The sequence below is a fragment of the Dryobates pubescens genome, chromosome 13 (genome assembly GCF_014839835.1).
Source record: "Dryobates pubescens isolate bDryPub1 chromosome 13, bDryPub1.pri, whole genome shotgun sequence".
In the NCBI taxonomy this organism is placed as follows: domain Eukaryota; kingdom Metazoa; phylum Chordata; class Aves; order Piciformes; family Picidae; genus Dryobates; species Dryobates pubescens.
In genome coordinates, this window is record NC_071624.1 from 26,206,457 (window position 1) to 26,227,382 (window position 20,926).

At 47.4% G+C, this 20,926-nt stretch overlaps 1 protein-coding gene across 1 annotated transcript in view; it reads left to right on the top strand.

Annotated features, from left to right (window-relative positions):
• Positions 1–20,926, top strand: part of MYBBP1A (MYB binding protein 1a) — a 67,184-nt gene that overhangs the window by 43,099 nt on the left and 3,159 nt on the right. The window contains exons 24-25 of the mRNA XM_054166382.1: positions 7,384–7,497; positions 20,687–20,788. Of these exons, the coding sequence (XP_054022357.1) occupies positions 7,384–7,497; positions 20,687–20,788 (216 nt within the window). The remainder of the gene's footprint in view (positions 1–7,383; positions 7,498–20,686; positions 20,789–20,926) is intronic.

The following is a 20,926-nucleotide window of genomic DNA, read 5'->3' on the forward strand; positions in this document are numbered from 1 at the left end:
ACACTCTGCTGTCAATTTGCTGTACCGAGCAGAGAACCCCACTCTCGTGGCCCTTATTCTCCTTTCCCTCTCATAATTTGCCCTTTTAAACAAGCTTCTAGACTGTTCCTAACTTGGACCCTGCCAGCCAGCCCATTAGCAAACAGAATTATACCTTATGAGCTCAGAAATGCTCAAAAGCACGAATCAAACGTGGGAGAGAACTGAAAAGCAAGCCCTCCAAAGTGCTCTGTTGGAGCCTTTGTCTCCCATCCCACACCCAATGTAAATGTGAAAAGTAGAGTGGTTTAACTGTGGGAGCACAAATGGGGTTAGATTGGCACTTGCTCTGTGGCTTTGCATGCTTGGATTTTGTTTTCTTCCTACAAAAGCCGTGACAGTAATTGGAAGAGACTTCTGCTGCCGTGCTCTGGGTATCCTGCCTGGTAGTAATCAATGACAGTTACTCTACAGCCAACAGGCCTGGAAACCTTTGGATTTTGGTGGTGGTGGGGGGTTTGAAACACCATGTACCAAACTGTAGATGGCTGAGGAATTTATTCCATAGTTTGGCTATTTCTTAATATCCAAAGAAAGCTTATTTAGAATCCCCCCCCCCCGTTCCTTGGCACATAATCGTTGCACCTCAGCTTTCCTGGTAGTGTTTGTCACGAAGGCAGGCTGTGATTCATGCAATTGCAGCCTCAAAGATCTCTGTGTAGGTGAGGATTTCTACAAGTGCTATTTTATTGTATTTTAATATCTTTTTTTTTTGCCATCTCCCTATGGTTTTAGAAGATTCTTGATGCTGAAGATTACACACTGAGAGCTGCTGTTTCTCTGAGGTGTGCTGGCACCCAATCAGATGTGCTGGCAGGTGGGTTATGCCTCTATCCAGAAGGGAGACATCAGTGCTGCCCTGAAATCCCAGGGTGGTGTGATACCACCTGTATATTTTTGTCTCCTGGACTTCCAGGAGCAGTGAAATGGTGATAGCACTAAAGCTCCTGGTGCTGTTCCAGTTCTAAAAATACATTTTGAGTTGAGCAAACTTGTTATTTTCCAGCTAATGTTTTATCTGTCCTAGAATCATAGAATTGTTAGGCTTGGAAGGGACCTCAAGGATCATCTAGTTCCAACCCCAATCTAGTAGCATAGTATCATAGTATCAGTCAGGGTTGGAAGGGACCACAAGGATCATCTAGTTCCAACCCCCCTGCCATGGGCAGGGACACCTCACACTACATCAGGCTGTCCAGAGCCTCATCCAGCCTGGTCTTCAACACCTCCAGGGATGGAGCCTCAATCACACTCCCTGGACAGCCTATTCCAGGGCTTCACCACTCTCATGGTGAAGAACTTCCTCCCCACCTCCAGCCTGAATCTCCCCACCTCCAGCCTGAATCTCCCCACCTCCAGCCTGAATCTCCCCACCTCCAGCCTGAATCTCCCCACCTCCAGCTTCATTCCATTCCCCCTAGTCCTATCACTACCTGATATCCTGATATCTATATATAAAGGGAAAGAGATGCTCATGACATGCTTCATGTTGGTAAAAGTGTGTCCAGAATGCAAAAATGATATCCATAAGGTGAGGAAAATCCATCTTTGAAGTCTTTGGTAAGCATTGAAGCTCCTCACTGCTTCTGTTGTAATGTGCCTGGAGGACAGATGTGGCTGAAATACTGTCCTGGGTCAGACCTAATGAGACCTTTCTGTCCTGCCATGTGCTTCAGGCAAGCCAGTTAAACTTAACCACGTCCTTCTGGAAGCTGGAAATGCCATAAGGGAATTTGCAGGGGTTTACCAACTGTAGCCTGTCAGCTGCTTTGAGATCCTCTGACAAAATGCTTGTGTGAAAGCTCAGACTTTGGCATCTTGCAGTGGGGGCACTTCTTCAGTTTGTTGCTTCTCTGACGGTGGCAGTGGGTGACTGCTGATTTCAGTCTCTCTTCTCATGGGATTGTGTCTGCATGGTAGCTTCTTTTTTTCACTTGGCTTGCAAAGCCACCTCCAGCCACCCTCTTCAAACACTTGGGAGTGAGAAATGCTTTTTTCTTCAGGGGAAAAAAAAAAAGTCTTCCTGTTAACAGTGTGCTTGTCTTTGCAAAACAGCCCTGAATTCAGGTCAGGCCTTCATCTCTTGACATGGCAAATGGCTTGTTTGCTTTTGGCTTTTCTCTTTCACCACAGCAATGGCTGAAGGACATCTTGGTCTGTTCCCCTCTGCCCAGCACTGCTGGATGGTGAGTCACCTGCATGGGGACTGGGGACAGATGCTCTTCTGACCTACACAGCTACCATGCCTTGGCTAGAGATTTCTTTTCAATGAGAAGGCACCGGCTGAACTCTTAGGGGTTAATCAGTTGCTTGCCATTTTAAATAGTGAGGCTGCATGGCTTGTCCTTTGCTGTGAAGGGTAAAGGTAGGCTGTGCAATCCAGCAGCCCCAGCAGCCTGCACTCCCTTGTAAGCATCTAAATAAGGTAGGTGAGCACATCTGGGAATTCCCAGCACATCTCGGGGACCGCAGTGAGCACATCCACCGGCTCAGAAAGAAATCTGAACCATTTCTGCTGAATGGCATCTTGTGTAATCATTGGAGATAAGAAACAAATAAACCAAGCTGGCAGAAACCCACAGGGTCAGCGCTGCATTGAGTTACTGTTTGCTCTCCTCTCCCACATGGACTGATAATGAACGTTTCTGCCTCATTTAGTCATAGGGATGATAAATCTATGTGGGAGTGAATGTATGTATCTACTATCCTTGCTCCAGTAGACTTTTGTTTATTTTTGTACTGTTTTATGCTCTTTTTTTCCCCTTTAATGTCATTTAAAGAAAAAAAGGATGTTTTGATTTGGCAGCAGAGTGACTCCTCAGGCACAGGATGGCTGCAGCGTGCTCCTCTCCTCTTAATAAAAAGCTATGATGTGGCTGTCAACTGCTTGCAACCATTCTCTCACATTCTCATCTTGGAGACTCTGCATATGCACTGCAAGGGTGGTGAGACTCTGCAATAGGCTGCCCAGGGAGGTTGTGGATGCCTCCTACCTTAGGGGTGTTCGAGGCCAGGTTGGATGGGGCCTTGAGCAGCCAAGTCTAGTTGAGAGGTGTCCCAGGTCCGGGCAGGGAGGTTGGAGTAGATGATCTCTGAGATCCCTCCCAGCCTGAGCCCTTCCATGGTTCTCTGTTTCACAGAACAGAAAATAGGTAGATGTTGTGATTCTTATTTCTGAAGGATTTCTCTCTGGTTACTAGTGTTGCCACAGAAGCATGAGCATGATAGTGGCATGTGCTTTCAGCAGTGGTTAGCAGTGGGAAGAGCCTCATGCGTGTTCACGTCTCTAACTTGGCTGCTTTCAGCTGTGTTGTGTCTTTTTATGTGAGAAGATGAAACAAGGAAAATGAAGTGCAAGGAGAGAATTGTTTCTTTGTGACCTCAGGGAAACAGTTCCTAGGGATCTGACTCACTCTGGGTCTGTCTTTGCTTTTGCAAAGTGCTCCTGCTCTTAGCCCTTCTTGCATTAGGTGATAAAGCATATGTTACCTGGTGAAGCTCACAGAAGCCCTCTGAGTGATTAAGATCCTTTTTGCAAATCCTGCCAGGGGATTTGTCCTCCCATGGGGAGCTGTTTTGTGCCCTTCCAGCGGTGGTTTCTCAGCCCTGACAGAAGAACTTGTGTCTGAAAAGCCATTGCTGAGGACTTACTTTCCAAGGCGGGGTAGCAGCTTTGTGGTCCTGGTTGCTAGATTGCTTTCTCTGAAAATAGAATAGAACAGAATAAACCAGGTTGGAAGAGACCTTCAAGATCATCACATCCAACCCATCATCCAAGACCATCTAATCAACTAAACCATGGCACCAAGCACCCCATCAAGCCTCCTCCTAAACACCCCCAATGATGGCAACCCCACCACCTCCCTGGGCAGCACACTACAATGGCCAATCTCTCTTTCTGTGAAGAATTTCTTCCTAACATCCAGCCTAAACCTCCCCTGGCACAGCTTGAGACTGTGTCCTCTTGTTCTGGTGCTGGTTGCCTGGGAGAAGAGACCAACCTCCCCCCTGGCTACAACCTCCCTTCAGGGAGTTGTAGAGAGCAAGAAGGTCTCCCCTGAGCCTCCTCTTCTCCAGGCTAAGCAACCCCAGCTCCCTCAGCCTCTCCTCACAGGGCTGTGCTCCAAACTCCTCCCCAGCTTTGTTGCTCTTCTCTGGACACGTTCCAGCAAGTCAGCATCTTTCCTAAACTGAAGGGCCCAGAACTGGACACAGGACTCAAGGTGTGGCCTAACCAGTGCAGTGTACAGGGGCAATACTGTCTAAGCAGTCTACAGAGGACATCCAGGATCTCCTTTGACATGCTGATAGATGCTGTGAGTGTGGAGTAACAGTTGCACCCCTATCTCAAGAAGAGACTTCATGCCACTCCTGTTTTGATTTGAGCTTGCTGAGATGGGTTGGCATCAGCAGGAGAACTGGGAAGCACTTTTTCTTACTGGGTCTGCCCTCGAGATTGAAGAATTGAGTTTTAGTTTTGGTTCTGCCCCTGATTTTTTTCTGGCTGACATCAGTTCCTCTCCCTGTGGCTTAACTTGTAGGTGTTTAACTGTGCAGTTTGCCCTGGAAAAAGCAGCTGTACAGGAGCTACATGTTACTAACTAGCTCTGGGAATAGAAAGAGTCACTCTGTGATCAGTAAGGTAACCTTAAAGTACAGCATAGATGGTGCTGGGCACTGAGGACCTCATCATCATTAGTGTCACACTTGCTCTCTGACTGAAATGATATCTTTTTGTTTAGCCAAATTTTCTTCCAACCAGCAGGTGAAATCTTGTATTTCATTTTCATCCTTTCTTTGAGCTTGCCCAGTCACAGTATCACCAAGGTTGGAAGAGACCTCAAAGAGTTGTTCATGCTTAAGGTTGAATTATCATTGGGCTAAAAGCCAGTTCAGGAAACACAGGATGGTGTTGACTGCAGTAATAGCAGTGTTTTAGTTATGTGAAACTCAACCCATATTTTCCTTGCTTGGATCTAATGCAGGGGCTGGAGGCATGAAAGGTACATGTGTGACAAAATTGCTGAGGAGTGGTAGCAGTAGCCAGGATCCTCGGATCTCTGTGTGTTTTGACTTCTTCATATATCATGCACAGAAGAGAATCTTCTATAGGTTTTCTTTCCCTGCTTTTAAAATCCTTTTCAAGCTCAGTGCTTACTGAGACCTGGGTCCCATTCAGGAGCTTTTCTGCCAGTCCAGTGTTCAAGTCTCAGGTCTCCAGAGCTCCTTGCTCCTTTGGATGGCTTTGATTTCTTCCCGGTTCTTTTCCTCCTTGACTTGCAGTGTTCCCACCCACTGCTGTCTGGTTTGATTCCTGAGCATGCCCTTGCCACTGCTGCCTCTGGTCCTCTGTCTGCCTCTTGGGTAAACTGAGGTACTATCAGAGTAGCTTAACAGGACCCTTCTTTGTGCTTTGCACCCTCTTGCAGTCTGAATGCTTTTGTAACTGTCATAGAAGAGATGGTGCCTTGAGGTTTGTGACCCTGCCTGAGCCTTTCAGAAGGGAGTGATGACCTTTCATCTACTCTGAGGGTCATGTTGTAATTGCACTGCAGTGACTTTCCACTACATTTGGTACATGCATGCAGACAGGCCATAATTTGTTCTGTAAGACACAGCCTCCCTGTAATTACAAGGACTATCTAAGCTTGCCTGCCTCAAATATGGCTTTAGGGTGCTCTCATGAAATGAGCATAAATGTAGTCTCATCGGTTCCCTGCTGCATTTCCTCCCCTAAGTGAAGAACAGGATTTCAGTTTGTGAGTGAAAGCTCACTCTGTTTGGAGAGTACCTTTGTTGGCCACACTGGTGCAAACTGGGACATTACTCTGTTGTAACACAAATGTCTTACAGTGGGGGACCTGTGTTTGGTGTCTTGTTGCTTCCAGGAGCCTGGAATATGTTGTATAGGAAACAGACCTCCTTGAGCTCATGAGGTGTTCTGTTTGACTGCCTGCAAGTTTGGGTGGACTTCTTGCTCTCAGGAGATCCAAAGGATTTCTTCTCTTCCCTCACTTTGAATTCTTCAATGAATAGAATAGAATAGAATTAACCAGGTTGGAAAAGACCTTTGAGATCATCGAGTCTAACCTATCACCCAACACCATCTCATCAACCAAACCATGGCACCAAGCACCCCATCCAGTCTCTTCCTAAACACCTCCAGTGATGGTGACTCCACCACCTCCCTGGGCAGCCCATTCCAATGGGCAATCTGTCTTTCTGTGAAGATTTTCTTCCTAACATCCAGCCTAAACCTACCTTAATAGTTCCCTACAGGTGCTCCAGTGGAAGTGTGGGTACCACATGGCCACTTTTTAGCTTCCTGTTTTCCCAGTTGCTTCCTTTGGACCCAAGGTGGATCTGGAGGGCAGGTTGGGTGTCACCAGGCTGCATTTTCCCTTTTGATCTCAGTGGTGTCTTTGACAAAGTTTCCAAACTCTGCTCAGTTGTTTTTCTGTAGGGTGGGTTTAGCTGCAGTGTGGCAGCTCTTGCTTGCTTTGGAGATTGACTCTTGGTGTAATTTGCAATCATTTTAGGTAGTTATACCTGCATTCACTTTCAGTCTGTGTGATGGCAGCTGGAGGCAATGTTTTTGCTTCATATGTGGGTAGAATTTGCTCACCAGCTCCATGCAGCTACAGAAATTTTCCCTTTGAGTCTTCTAGACTATGTGCACTAATCCCCATTAGTGTATTCTGCTCCCTCCTATCATTTGCTTTTGTCTATCACTGGTTTTATTGTCCCTAAGAAAGCCATAAGCCAGGAATTCTGGAATAGAAAAGGACTTGTAAGAAGATTGCAGGTTACTGTTGGTTTTCTGGTGGCTACTCTCTTCATTCCTGTGTTAACACAGAGGCTTAATCAGCAACTTTGGCTCCTGGGCAAGGCTGTGTGCTGCTCTGAACAGCACTTTCAATCTAGGGTGCCTTTGAAACCTGCCAGCTTTTATTTTTGTATGTTTGTGGCTACTGTACTCATCAGGGAATGGTAAAAGGTGCAGTCCCAGAAAGGACTTTGGAAAGCCGAAAGTGATGCACTGAGAACAGCTCCAAAATGTATTTTGGGTCTTACTGCCTAAATCTAGAAGCAGTGTGGTCCCTCCCCCCTCCTTTGACCTCTTTCAGCTCTGTGCATTGAACCAAATGCACTGTCCTGTCTCCTGAGGAGCTACTCTGCTAGGGTCTAGAGAATGTTTTCTAACAGAGGACACAGGTGGTGGTGAGGATCTGCAGCATGGCACTGCCTGGATGCTGTGCTTAGCTGTTTGCTTCAGCAGGGTATTTGCAATGCTAACACCTTCCCTAGAGAGTGTGGAGTTTCATGTCTCCTTTTCTCTTTCAGGCCCAGGCCTGTTTGCTCCTCCAGAAGGTTCTGCAACTTCGTGAACTGAAGCTCTTTGTGACAGAGGAGGAGTGGGAGGAATTGATCAGAGAAAGCATCAGCCAAGTGACACAGGTAACAAGCTTCAACGTGTTAAATGTATAGATAGCAGCTAATGAGTGCTGCTTTCAGAAGTGTGGTGCTTGTTCTCAGAGCTGGAGGCTGTGGCTGTGCTGAACTTAACTGATCTTAGGGGGTGGTGGTGCCTGCTTGCACCAGGTCTGAGTCGTGTCCACGGAGATTAGAACATTCACAGAATCATTCAGGCTGGAAAAAACCCTCAGGATCATCCCTCAGTCCAACTGTTAACCCTGCTCTGCAAGGTTCACCCTTAAGCCATATCCCCAAGCACCACATCCAAATGGCCTTTAAACACAGCCAGGGTTGGTGACTCAGCCACCTCCCTGGGCAGCACATTCCACTGCCTGACCACCCTTGCTGTGGAAAAAAAAATTCCTGATGTCCAGTTTAAACCTACAAAGGTGCAGCTAGAGGCTGTTCCCTCTTGTCCTATCACTAATTAGCTGTGAGAGAAGACCATCACTAACCTCTTCACAACCTCCTTTCTTGTGACACCACTGCTGAGATGGATTTTCACAGCATGCAAGAAATGTGGCTGGTCCAGCTCAGTGGTGCTTGTGTGTGGATCCAAGAGACAGAGCTTGAGTTTTAGGGGATATAAACATACAGATGGCTTCAAGAAGCAAGTTTTGGCTTGAAAGATAACTGTGAACAGCTATTTAGGTTCAGAAAATGTTATGCAAGTTCTGGATTTGAATGAGCTTCAGGGCCAAAGAGATAGAGCTGAAGTACAGTGGACTTCTGACTTGCCCAGTGTTGCAGGCTTCTTGGACCAGACTCCCTTCCTGATACTGCTTATCAGGGAAACCTTAAAATACATTGGAAAAGAATTTGTACAGGGGAAAAAAAAAAAAGCAACAGAAATTGCTGGGCTCCTGATTCAGTGGCAGGTATGGATTGTACCTGAAGACAATTTTTGGCTGCAGCCATGATGTAGGAGGTGATCTCTGGAAGTAAAAGCCATTCAATTATGTTCTCGTGGAGTGATGTGGAGGGGAACCAAGGAGCCCAATTAATGCTGTGATGTGGTGACTGAACTTGATGACATGGGAGATTCCAGTCTTGGTGCTCCTACATAACTGTAGTACTGGCTTCTTTCTAAATGTAGCTTTCATTCTTTATTTACCTCTTCAAATGCTGATTACATGGTAGTTTAGGCTGTTCTATAATTGGCCATATTGGAACAGAACATTAGCTCTGTTTTCTTGCATTGAGGAAGGACCAAAACCTAAGCAGGTTTAAATCAAGGAATTTGGAGGTGCTGTTTATAATTCTTGAGGAAGCAGGTAACCCTGGCATTCATGAAATAGCTTTTAGTTACTGGTTACCTCAGGAAGCCAATGGCTGGAGTTAGGTATGATTTTGTTTCCAGCTACATGAGCCATGCCACTCCTCCCACCCCAGTCATCTCCATTTTCTCCTGGTTTCTCTCTTAACAGCTGCCTACCTGCAGGACTCAGTGATTCACTGGGAAACCACAAACATCTACAATGCCTTTATGTTGTTCTTGTCAGGGAAAGTTTAGCAACTTGCAGCTCTTGCAGTGTTTTAATGAGCTTTGTTACCAAAGCTTTACTTGGTGCCTCTCATTTCTGTGGTCATCTGCCAGTAAATCAAAATTCCTGGGGAATGTTGTCAGCTTGTTTGGGCTGTCCAAGGTATGCTCTGTGGGCAGGAGGCCTCCCATAGCATTAACAGGCAGTGTCATATAGGTGCTGGTTCTCTTTTTGGCCTGCAAAAGCCCTGCCATGAGTGCTCTGTTGGTAGACATATGTGTGTTGGATTTTGTCCCCCTTCCTCCTGCTCCCTTCTTCCACTGGTGTGGCTCTTTGAAGCTGGAGCTCCTGCACAGCTTTCAGCGTTGCTGCAATTAAGAGGGATCAAGGGCTTTCTAGTCCATATAATAGTTTTGATTCATAGCCAAGGGCTGGCACTTGTGCTCTAAAACCTCTTGAAGGTACACAAAGTAATCTGTGCCTTTTGGTGGCACAGGAGTCCTCAGTTATCTGAGTAATAGCTGCAAAACCATGCAGCAGCTTTGTGGCGGAGTAGAACGAAACTCCTGTCATGGCTGATCTCTTTTGGAGATAGTGAAAAATCCCTTGTAGCAGAAGTCAGAGGCTGGAAACAGCAAATTTAGAATCTGTAGAAGGTGTGTATTTGTCAAAGGCAGTAATCCACCATAAAAAAAAAAATAACTCCTTGGGGAGTTTATTAGCTCTGAATTGCCTGCTGGAGCTTGTGTGCTCGACTGAAGGAGAGGCTGCAGGTTGGGTGGAAGCTATGGGCACGGTGTTGAAATGACATGGAGAGTTTGGTTGGACTGTGTCAGGCAGAAGCTTGGGCTGAATGATAGCCCTTTCTGTGCCTGATGTCTACATGTGCCTCTGCTTAGCTAGAGAGAGAGTGGGGAGGGCATTTGCAGAACTGAGAGTTTCTCCTGCAGCTTATTCTCATCCCTTCTCATCAGAGACTTGTCTTGGTGGGCCATGCCAGGGCAGCCATGCTTTTGGAGCTGGGTGTGTAAGTAGATAGATGCTGGCATGTGAGTGCTTACCCATGAGGACATTGCCTGAGAGTAGCAGTTCATGATGCTGTGGAAAAAATGAAGAACTTTTATTGCCCTACCTCTAGCTGAAAGGTGCTGTCATTGACCATCCCTGCCATCATCCCTCACAGACAGCTGTTTTAAGAGGAGAAAACAGTAAGGCAGAATTCTCTTCCTTTCTTTGAGCCAGGGGGAAGCCCAAAATAACCTGGGAGGGCCAGCTCTTTGATTACTGATGTGCACTCGTAATTCAAGCAGCAGTATGGTTCCCCTGGAAGCTGTCACCTGGAGGCTTTGCTGTGCTCTCTGTGCCCTTTGTCAGATGTGCACTGTGGGATGCTCTAAGTGCAGGGTTGACACTGCAGGTGGAAGGCTGTGAGAGAGGACAGGATGCTATCTCCTGGTGCCTGCCTGCAGATCACTTGATGAGGAACAGGGAGCCTGGGATGGTTTTAGGCAGTGATATATGCTGGAAAGGGGCAAGGAGCAATGTGAGAGAACTGCATTCTTGGATATCATTGAATTATGCTTGAAAAACTGAGGGGCAGATGAGGGAGAATCAGTGACCAGGAGCTTTAAATGAAGAGACAGCTTCCTGAAATAGCTGCCCTGGCTGCTGGGAGGCAGTGGCTTATATAAGCTCACTTGACCTTGTTTGTTCCCAAAATGTTTAAGCATGCTTATAAAACATATATCAAAGCCACAAGGGATTCATGTTTGCCATCTCCTTACTGTCTCTGAGGCAAGTTTGATGTTCTAGTGAGTGCTTTGGAGTGTTCTTCTGAGAGCCCTGCTTGCTGCTGGTGCTTTTGGTGGCTTCTGCTTGGTCACCTGGGCAGAAGGGCTTCTCCACAAGCCCTGGGGCTGCCCTGGGAGTGGTTTTTATTGGACAGCAAGCGAAAGTAAGCAAATAGAGAAATAGATCTGGCACAGACATAGCCTCCCTGCTCCTGCTTTCCTCAAACAAAGCACAGAACCTCGCTGCTGCTGTTCAAGTTCATTCCAATGCTGGCAGTCCAGACAGCTCAGTTGTGTTTACAGTACAAATAAATAGAGTTGCTTCATGTTGTAAATGACAGAGCTCACCTGAGATGCTAGAGCATCTGACAGAGACTTCATCCTCCTCTTTGAGAGCTTTGTTCTTTTATCAGTATGCCTCAAAGCACTTTACACAGGAAATTCAAACCAGTGAGTTGTTGATGTAATGAAGAAAGCATTTTGGAGAAAGCCAAGAGCTGATGTCTTTAGCTCACTGAAGTCATTCACCCTGTTTTACAGATGACAAGCTTGGCTTGGCCCTGAGCCAAGAATCAAACTCAGGTCTCCCGAGACATCCCAGAGACCCATTTGTGCCTGGGTAATCTGACTGTTTCTTGACTTGGCTTCACAACAGCCCAGTGTTGGATAGCAGTCTCTGTCCCTGTGTTATCTAAAGAGAATGCTGGTGCTTGTGAGTTTGGACTGCCTGGAAGCTGGGGGCAGAACCCCAGAGGCCCAAGTGCCCCACTTCCTGCAGGGAACTGCTTCATTTGGAGGGATCTCTGTGGGATCTGTCTTTTTTACTCCATCAAGTGCCTCTCAAGTTGGTCTTTGGGCACTTTTTGCCATTCTCCTTGTTAGAAACATTTCTGTTCTCTGTTATGTTACAAAGTTGTGTTTGCTTCAGCGGCATCTTGAAGCCCTGCCAATGTTTTATTAACTCCCTGACAGATTTGGGGCAGGAAGCTCCCGGATCTGAGTACGTAGCTTCATTACCTTTTAATGTCATCCCCTTCCCAACTTGCCCTTCTGGTTACCTCCCAGCTGCTTGCCTCCCAGCTTAGGCTGAAACTCCCAGTTACAACATGAAAGTCAGGGGAAAGTGGGAAAGGATTATGAGGAATAGTCCAGGAAGCACATGGCTGAGCAACTCAGAACATCTTCACTGAAGCTGCTTTCTCTGGCTTGTGCACAGCAGTTTGCTGAAGGTTTCATAGAATGGCTTGAGTTGGAAAGGATCAACTAGTTCTAAACCCCCTGCACAGGCACCTACCACTGGATCAGGTTGCTCAAAGCCTCATCCAGCCTGGTCTTAATCACTTCTAGGTGATGAGGTCTCCACAACTTCTCTGGGCAACCTGTTTCAGTGTCTCACCACCCTCATAGTAAAATTCTTCCTAATGTCCAACCTAAAACTACCCTGCTCTAGTTTCAAACCATTGCCCCTTGTCCTATGGCCACATGCCCTTACAAAGGTTCCTTTGTCTTCTGCAGTAAGTACATCTTAGGAAGGGCCCAACTTTATTACTGCTCTTTGCTTGTTTTGTCAATGTCATGAGGGACAGGCAGAGCAGCTGGAGCTCAAAGTTAGCTGTTTGAAACCAAAATGGCATCTTGGAATGTAAAAATGCTCACAGAAACAAATAGAATGAACCAGGTTGGAAAAGACCTTTGAGATCATCAAGTCCAACCTATCATCCAACACCATCTAATCAACTAAACCATGGCACCAAGCACCCCATCCAGTCTCTTCCTAAACACCTCCAGTGATGGTGACTCCACCACCTCCCTGGGCAGCCCATTCCAATGGCCAATCTCTCTTTCTATGAAGAACTTCTTCCTAACATCCAGCCTGAACCTCCCCTGGTGCAGCTTGAGACTGTGTCCTCTTGTTCTGGTGCTGGGTGCCTGGCAGAAGAGACCAACCCCCACCTGGCTACAACCTCCCTGCAGGGAGCTCTAGACAGCAATAAGGTCTCCCCTGCGCCTCTTCTTCTCCAGGCTAAGCAACCCCAGCTCCCTCAGCCTCTCCTCGCAGGGCTGTGCTCCAGACCCCTCCCCAGCTTTGTTGCCCTTCTCTGGACACATCAAGTCAACATCTTTCCTAAACTGAGGGGCCCAGAACTAGACACAGGAGTCAAGGTGTGGCCTAACCAGTGCTGAGCACAGGGCAGAATGATCTCCCTGCTCCTGCTGGCCACACTATTCCTGATCTAGGCCAGGATGCCATTGGCCTTCTTGGCCACCACATTCCAATGACCAATTTTTCTTTCTGGGAAGAATTTCTTCCTAACATCCAACCCAAACCTCCTCTTGTTCTGTTGGTGGTTGCCTGGGAGAAGAGACCAGCCCCCACCTGGCTCCAGCCTCCCTTCAGGTAGTTGTAGACAGCAATAGATAACCCAAGAGCTTTTTTCCAACCTTCCTAGCATTTGAAAGTTACTGTGTGCTCTTGGAAGAGTTCTGCTGTATGGCATCAAAGAGGTTTGGTGCCATTGTGTGCTTGCTGGGGATTTAAAATAACTCAGAATGGGCTGTTGGGGGGGGACAGGAGGTTATGCCAGATAGCCTTGCAGTGTAGACATGCCCTTCATCTCTGAAGGGCATCCTATCTGATTATCGGTGTCTTAATTTGCAGGGAGATAAATTATTAACAGTGACTTCATCAAACCTCTGGCAAAGCCATTCTTCACAGTTATTTATTTAGTGGGGGTTTTTTTTTGGGGTCTTGAAGATTGCCTGAACTTTTATCTGTCCATCTTTATAAATTCTTAATTCATTGCCCTTTCTCAGCCTCTTAGCTTGTAAAATGAGGCCAGGAGTGATTGAACTGATACATCTTTGACGTGCTTTCAGAATGCTGGATGTCTCTGTGGAGAATTAATTCTCCTCTCTTCCCTCAGCTGTCCTGTGTGGGGTTTTTCCCCCTGCTGCATTTCCAGGTGGTCCATGAAAAACTCACCAACCAAACCAAACCAAACAACCCCCCCCCAAACACACAAAAACTAACCAACCAAGCAACAGAACCCACAACAAAACCAACAGCAACAAAACCCCAAACCAAACAGCAACAACAAGAAAAAACCAGAATAGAATAGAATTAACCAGGTTGGAAAAGACCTTTGAGATCAAGTCCAACCTATCACCCAACACCATCTAATCAACTAAACCATGGCACCAAGCAGCCCATCCAGTCTCTTCCTAAACACCTCCAGTGCTGGTGACTCCACCACCTCCCTGGGCAGCCCACCCCAATGGCCAATCTCTCTTTCTATGAAGAACTTCTTCCTAACATCCAGCCTAAACCTCCTCTGGTGCAGCTTGAGACTGAGCTCAGCTGGGATTGTTTAGCCTGGAGAAGAGGAGGCTCAGGAGAGACCTCATTGCTGTCTACAACTCCCTGAAGGGTGGTTGTAGCCAGGAGGGGGTTGGTCTCTTCTCCCAGGCAACCAGCACCAGAACAAGTGGACATAATCTCAAGCTGTGCCAGGGGAATTTTAGGCTGGTGGTGAGGAGAAAGTTCTTCCCAGAGAGAGCTGTTAGCCATTGGAATGTGCTGCCCAGGGAGGTGGTGGAGTCCCCATCCCTGGAGGTGTTCAAGAGGGGATTGGACGTGGAACTTGGTGCCATGGTTTAGTAGTCATGAGGTGTTGGATGACAGGTTGGACTTGATGATCTTGGAGGTCTCTTCCAACCTTACTGATTCTATGATTCTGATGTGACTTCAGAGTAGGGACCAGAGCCATGGCAGAAAAATGCCAGGCTGTGTCTTTCCTTGTGTGCAGTGTGGAGCTAGGGCAAGGTGTGTCTTTCACAGCCAGCACAGGAACAGTTGGCATGGTGAGATCAGGCCTCTGGAGAGCTGTGTCCTCGTGCCTGTGGATGTTCTGTGGGGTGCAAAGGCTGCTGAGCGATTTGCTGCTGGAGAGGAGAGTTTCCCTTAGCAACCCTGGGCTGTGCCAGGGGTGTAAGGTCGTGCAGGGTGGGAGGAGGTATGTGTTTTGCAGAAGGCACTTGGCACTGTGTTCAGCTATGAATCTGCACATTTATCTGTCAGCATCACATCTGTCATGAGGGAGGGGGGAAGGATGGAGATAGAGCAGCCTGCAGAAGAATGCAGGTTGGCCAGGCTGCTGCAGCTGGCCGGGCAGTGATGGATCTGCCAGGCTGAGCCCACCGAGGGGAAGGGCACTTTGTTTAGAACAATGAAATAGGCTGCAGGACGTGCTGGGAATGCAGGAATAGTAAATGGGGTTCAAACTTCCAGCTGGGAAACGTGCTCCTCTGCTCTCTTGAGACGCTGCTGTGTCTTGTAAGCCTGGGCAAAGGGTGTGCCCCGCCGTGCTGCCTGTGGAAGGGGCAGAAATACAGGCAGGCTAAAATTGCAGATGGGTGTGAATGGGAAGCCTGCTCCATGCAGCAGCATATTGCCATCTCCCCTTCAGGGGAGGCTGGGTGGTGGCTGGGATGTTGACTTTGGCTCCAGATGCTCGTGGCTCTGCTTTTTGCTGTGTGGCAGTTTCAGGGCAATCTTGGGCTTGGACTGAAATCATACCTGGGAAACTGAGGTGTGGAGGTGTGTGGGTAACTACCTGCCAGCCCTTTGTCATACTTGTATGATTGAATTACTGCAGATGTTCACCTGTGCTCCAGCAGGCTTGTTTCATACTTCGTGAAGCTGAAGGAATGCTGTGAAAGTGCAGTAAGAGATGGAATGAAGGTTGGGTCCTGCAGTAAGTTGGGATACCTCCAGGTGTGATACAAGAATTAGGAATATAAGAAAAACCACTGACTGATGAGATGCTGGGGATGTGCTGCTCTCCTGCTGGAAACACTAGAAGCAGAGAACTTTGGATCCAGGAGGGCCCTGCACCAGAAACAGCCAGAGGCTTTGGAAGCAGCATGTCTGACATAAGACACAACCATCCCCACCAGCTGAATCCATGTAGAATCATAGAGTCAACAAGGTTGGAAAAGACCTCAAAGATCATCAAGTCCAACCTGTCACCCAACACCCCATGACTACTGAACCATGGCACCAAGTGCCATCTCCAGTCCCCTCTTGAACACCTCCAGGGACGAAGTAGGTTGAGGCAGGAACTGTGTTGATCTATGAGCTTGAGATGAGATGGCAGATCTAGCTGGGAAACTGCCTCCCTGTTTTTCCCTTTTTGGAGAATGACCTGCCCAGATGTGCTGACAGCTCAGATGTACAGGTGTGATTAAGCATCAGAGATAATGCTGAGCTGAGATTCCCTGTAAAGCAGGACTGGCTGATACTGAAGGAGCAGAAAATGGGAGAAAACCAACACAATCAGCAAGTGAGCTGAGTGTAGCTGCTGAGGAGAATAGACTAGGCTAGACTAGACTAGAATTAACCAGGTTGGAAAAGACCTTTGAGATCATCAAATCCAACCTATCCCCCAACACCATCTAATCAACTAAACCATGGCACCAAGCAGCCCATCCAGTCTCTTCCTTAACACCTCCAAGTGCTGGTGACTCCACCACCTCCCTGGGCAGCACATCCCAATGGCCAATCTCTCTTTCTATGAAGAACTTCTTCCTAACATCCAGCCTGAACCTCCCCTGGTGCAGCTTGAGACTGTGTCCTCTTGTTCTGATAATCAGGTGGTCTGTCTGCTTTTAGCACTGAGTGATGGGGTTAGGTGACTCTTAGCTTGGTAATGCTTCCAGAAGGCAGGGAGGGGAGCGCTGGATACCTTGCAAAGAGCACATGGCAGACAATCACAGAACAGGTGGTTGGACAAGTTCTGCTGGGTTTGCCTTTAACCCTCCACCACTGACCTGTAGCATAGCTGGAAGCAAAACCCCTGCTTTGTGCCTCAGCCTTGCTATGTAAAGTGGAGCTACTTGCCAACCCTGTGCAAGTCTTCTGTGATCTAATCAGCATTTGAGGCTCTCCTAAGGATGCTGCAGATGACTGAACTGCTACTTTCCTTTTTAAGGCACGTTTGCCATGTGTTGCAGTTTACCATCTGCTCCATAATAGCTTTTGCTTTAAATTTTGTGATTGTGTTTTATACTGTTCCCCAAATGAAATCATGGTGGGCCTGTAAAATGATTGACCTACACAATTGGGGTGACAGTGACAGTGCTAATTTCATCTTTCAGTTAGCTCAGTGAGGGAGCAGCCCGGAGCAAGCTGCTGTGCCAACCCACGGCGTGGTCAGTACCTTTACATACCAAATGCTTTGAAAAGCTGCTTTTGAGGGTTTGGACCCAGGTCCCATTGAAGAGGCTTGGGATTTCATTCCTTGGGAGCTGCTCCCAAAGGCTTTCTAGCAGCCCCAGTCCAAAGTCAGTTTCTTATATGTAAGCAGAGTGCAGCAAGTTTGTGTTGGTGTCACATACTCGTGCAAATCCCAAACGCTCTGCCCTGTACACTCCCTGCTCTGGGAGGGCAAGAGTGAAGCAACCTGGGCCAGGAGATACCATCTCATGTTTCACCTGGGGAAGTGCTGTGAGATGGTGGTGGTGAGATCAGGATGCTAAGTGCCACCGAGCTGAGCAGGAATTGGACTCGAGTTTTTTACGAGGCTTGACTGTCTCAGCCGTACCACCTGCAGAGGTGCTGCCAATTTTATGCTCTTTGGAGTCAATTTCCATTTGTGGCAGAAGGGAACAGACAAGCATTGAGAAACAGTGAGACTGTGTCTGAAGCCAGCTTCCTTAAAGCTATTCTGCTGCTGCACTAGAGAGAATTGTGCAGGAATTAATTCTCTGCTGCTGCTTTGGCTTCTCCCCCACCCCACCCCTACTCTCTTCCTTATTTCTTCCTGGTCTTTGAGAGCTGTTTAAAAGTGATCCATTTCAGTAGGGAGCTATTTGTTGGCAGAGCACCTAAATTATGCTGGATTGCTTCTGGCTGTTTATGCTGGTGGAACTGTGCTTGTGTTTCTAGACTCATGCAAAACACTGCTTTTTAATACAGATGCTTAGTCTTGTGGCATTGGTGTCACTAGGCCTGGGGTGTCTTCCATCTCCAGCTGGGCAAGCCACCCTTTTTGTCCCTCAGGTCTGCATGGATTTGGCCTGGGCACCCCAAACTACATGCATATTCCAATTTCCCAAGCACCTGAAAACTGCTTGTAGCCTGCTGAAAATCAGCCCCTCAGGTGCTTTTCCCCTGCAGGACTTTTCCCTTGACTTGAGTAAGCTTTGTTTCAAACCCTTTGAAGCACCCAGGGCAGTTCTGGGAGGGCAGCAAAACCAGAGCCAAGCCAGCACACTTTGGAGGCTGTCATCTACATCACTCCTCTACAGTGAAGAGAAAATGCAGTTTCTTTTTAGCACCTTCTTAATGCTAAGGTGTTTGTGTGTTAAAAAGATGAACTGACAGTTGACTTCAGTGTGGCTCCTTCTCACAGTGCTGCCCTGATTCCTCTTGTCCAGGAGAGCTGACAGACTGGTCTGCTTTATTTATTGATTGATTTGTTTGTTTATCTTTCTCTTGCTGGCAACTCATTTGCAACTTAGCCAAATAAAGATCTCAACTTTATAGCCTCTCTGAGGGCCCCTTTAACCACAGGTAGTGGCTGTTAGCCTGGCTATAACTTGCTCTTCAAATTGCAGAGGGAAATTTTAGGCAAATCAGGCTCTCTTTTTTTTTTTGTGTCCCCCCCATAATTAATGTCATTATTATTGTTATTAATATTTTTGTGTAAGCCTAATAAACAGAGTGTGCATAGCCCCTGGGATGGTTACAACCTCTCTGTGAAGGTTTAGGATTCTTTTTTGCAGTCACCCCCACCCCCCCCCCCCCCTTTCTCTTTCTTTGTTTCTCATTTTACCTGAGAGACTTTGGAGCTGTTGAATTGTGTGACCATGCAGGTTCATGACAGCTCTGGAATGGAGTTGCAGAGCATCTATCTGTATCAGGAGAGAGTCATCAGCAAGTTATTGATAGTCAGATAAAGCTGTGGCGTGAATTCCAGCCAGCAAAACGTGGTGGCTTTGCAGTGCAAGGCTTGAGTGGACCATGCTGGCCAGGAAAGAGCTGCAGCTTAATTTAAAACACAGTTCTGCCAGGCTGTGGAGCCTGTACAGGCACTAAATAATTCTGCTTGAAGGCTGCTGTTTCTGCAGATAGGTTATCTGATCTCTCCACTTCTTCTCCCCAAAGTGTTCCTTAGACTCTTGGTGTCCCTCGTTATTTTTCAGTTGAGGGCATCGTCACTGCAAGAGCTTGCATTGGGGAATTCATTTCTTTCTTCTCTCAGATTCTGGGGGGATTTGGGCTTCATTTCCCAGCTTTATGCTGAGGCAGGTGGAGAATGGTTTGCTCAGGGGCCTCAGACTTGCTTCAGTCTGTATGGAGCAAAAGCAATAGGTGATGTAATGGGAGAGATTGCATCTCCTGAGGAGCTCTGACCTTCCACCTTTGGGTTGAGGTTTGGTGCAGTGACTTGCCAGCAATGCAAGTGGATAGGATAGGATAGGATAGGATAGGATAGGATAGGATAGGATAGGATAGACCAGACCAGGTTGGAAGAGACCTTTGAGATCATCAAGTCCAACCTATTGTCCAACACCATCTAATCAACTAAACCATGGCACCAAGCACCCCATCCAGTCTCTTCCTAAACACCTCCAGGGATGGTGACTCCACCACCTCCCTGGGCAGCACATCCCAATGGCCAATCACTCTTTCCATGAAAAACTTCTTCCTAACATCCAGCCTAAATGTCCCCTGGTGCAGCTTGAGACTGTGTCCTCTTGTTCTGGTGCTGCTTGCCTGGGAGAAGAGACCAAACCCCACCTGGCTACAACCTCCTTTCAGGTAGTTGTAGAGAGCAATAAGGTCTCCCCTGAGCCTTCTCCTCTCCAGGCTAAGTGCCTGAGGAACTGAGGGTGCTAAGTGGACATTACCTGTTGACTGGGTGGATGTGTTCAGATTCCAAGCACAGATGGATTTGGCCACAAGTGCAGCCTCCTCTAGGGAAATGGTGTGTGATGGGGCACACCACTATCTTACAGTAAGCTTGTCCCTACAAATCCTATTTCATATTGCTGTAATCCATGCAAGCTGTGGGGCTTGCTCTGCTGTGTGTATCCACACAAGCACAGTGGGGAAGAAAGCTCCCATGTAAAAGCAGGGCTGTGAGGACCAGCTGCAGGCAGAGGATCAGTACCCCTGAGCCGCTGGGCCACGTCTCTGATCCAGCTGCCTTTTCCTGGCTATTTTTTGCCCTCCTCCACTTGTAAATAACTGGCTTTTACTTGACCTATCTTTGGAGTGATTTTCCTCTAAGCCAGACCTTTCAGTGTCTTAGAAACCCTGCAGCTCGTAAAGGGAACACAGAGAAATGAGATTTTTCTCTCAGTCATTTCAGTGAATTTAAGCTTGATTGACAAGCCCTGTTCCAGTGCTGGCAACTGGGATTTCCCAGGCCTGAGTGTTAATGGATTTTTGCATTAGTACTTTACATGTAAATCCCAACTCCTGCAGCTGAGTAGCTCTTGTCCCTCAGGTGAGTCTGTTGTCTGGCAGCCTCCTGGCCTTCTCAGGGCTGGAGTGGATGTTGCCTTTCCTCCTTTTTCTCCAGGAGGCAGCAACATGACTCCGGTTGTGTTGTAGCTTAGAAACCAGGGAGAGCAGCAGGGTTGTACCTTTGTGGTCTGCTTGCTGTCATGTTTGTCCAGTTGTTTCTTAATTAACCTGAGCATCAGCCACTTGTAGCCATGTTCCCTCCTGAGCATTTCCAGAGTTGGGTGGGTTTTCTGTTCCAGAGTTAATCTGGTGGCAGGTTAATCCTGCTGATGGTTACTCATTTCTCTGCTCCCTCCTGAGAACAGTGGTTTATTTCCCCATTTAATGCACCTTTCTTCTCCATCTCCTCATCCAATTTCCAGAGTTTGAAAATGGTTGGCAAGTGTGCCATGAAAGCTGAGAAAGACAAAGTTGCCAAGAGCTTGGAGTTGTTGAACTTCCTCCTCAAAACTGTGACGGAGCAGGTGAGTGCATGACCTGATGTGTAGCTAAGGACTCTTCTGAATCCCACCAGGGCCTCTTCTAAATGCCAGGCTTGGATTTTGCCTTGGGACTGCTCCATCACTACCTCCTACCTCATTGGGTTTTTTTACCAAAGCTAT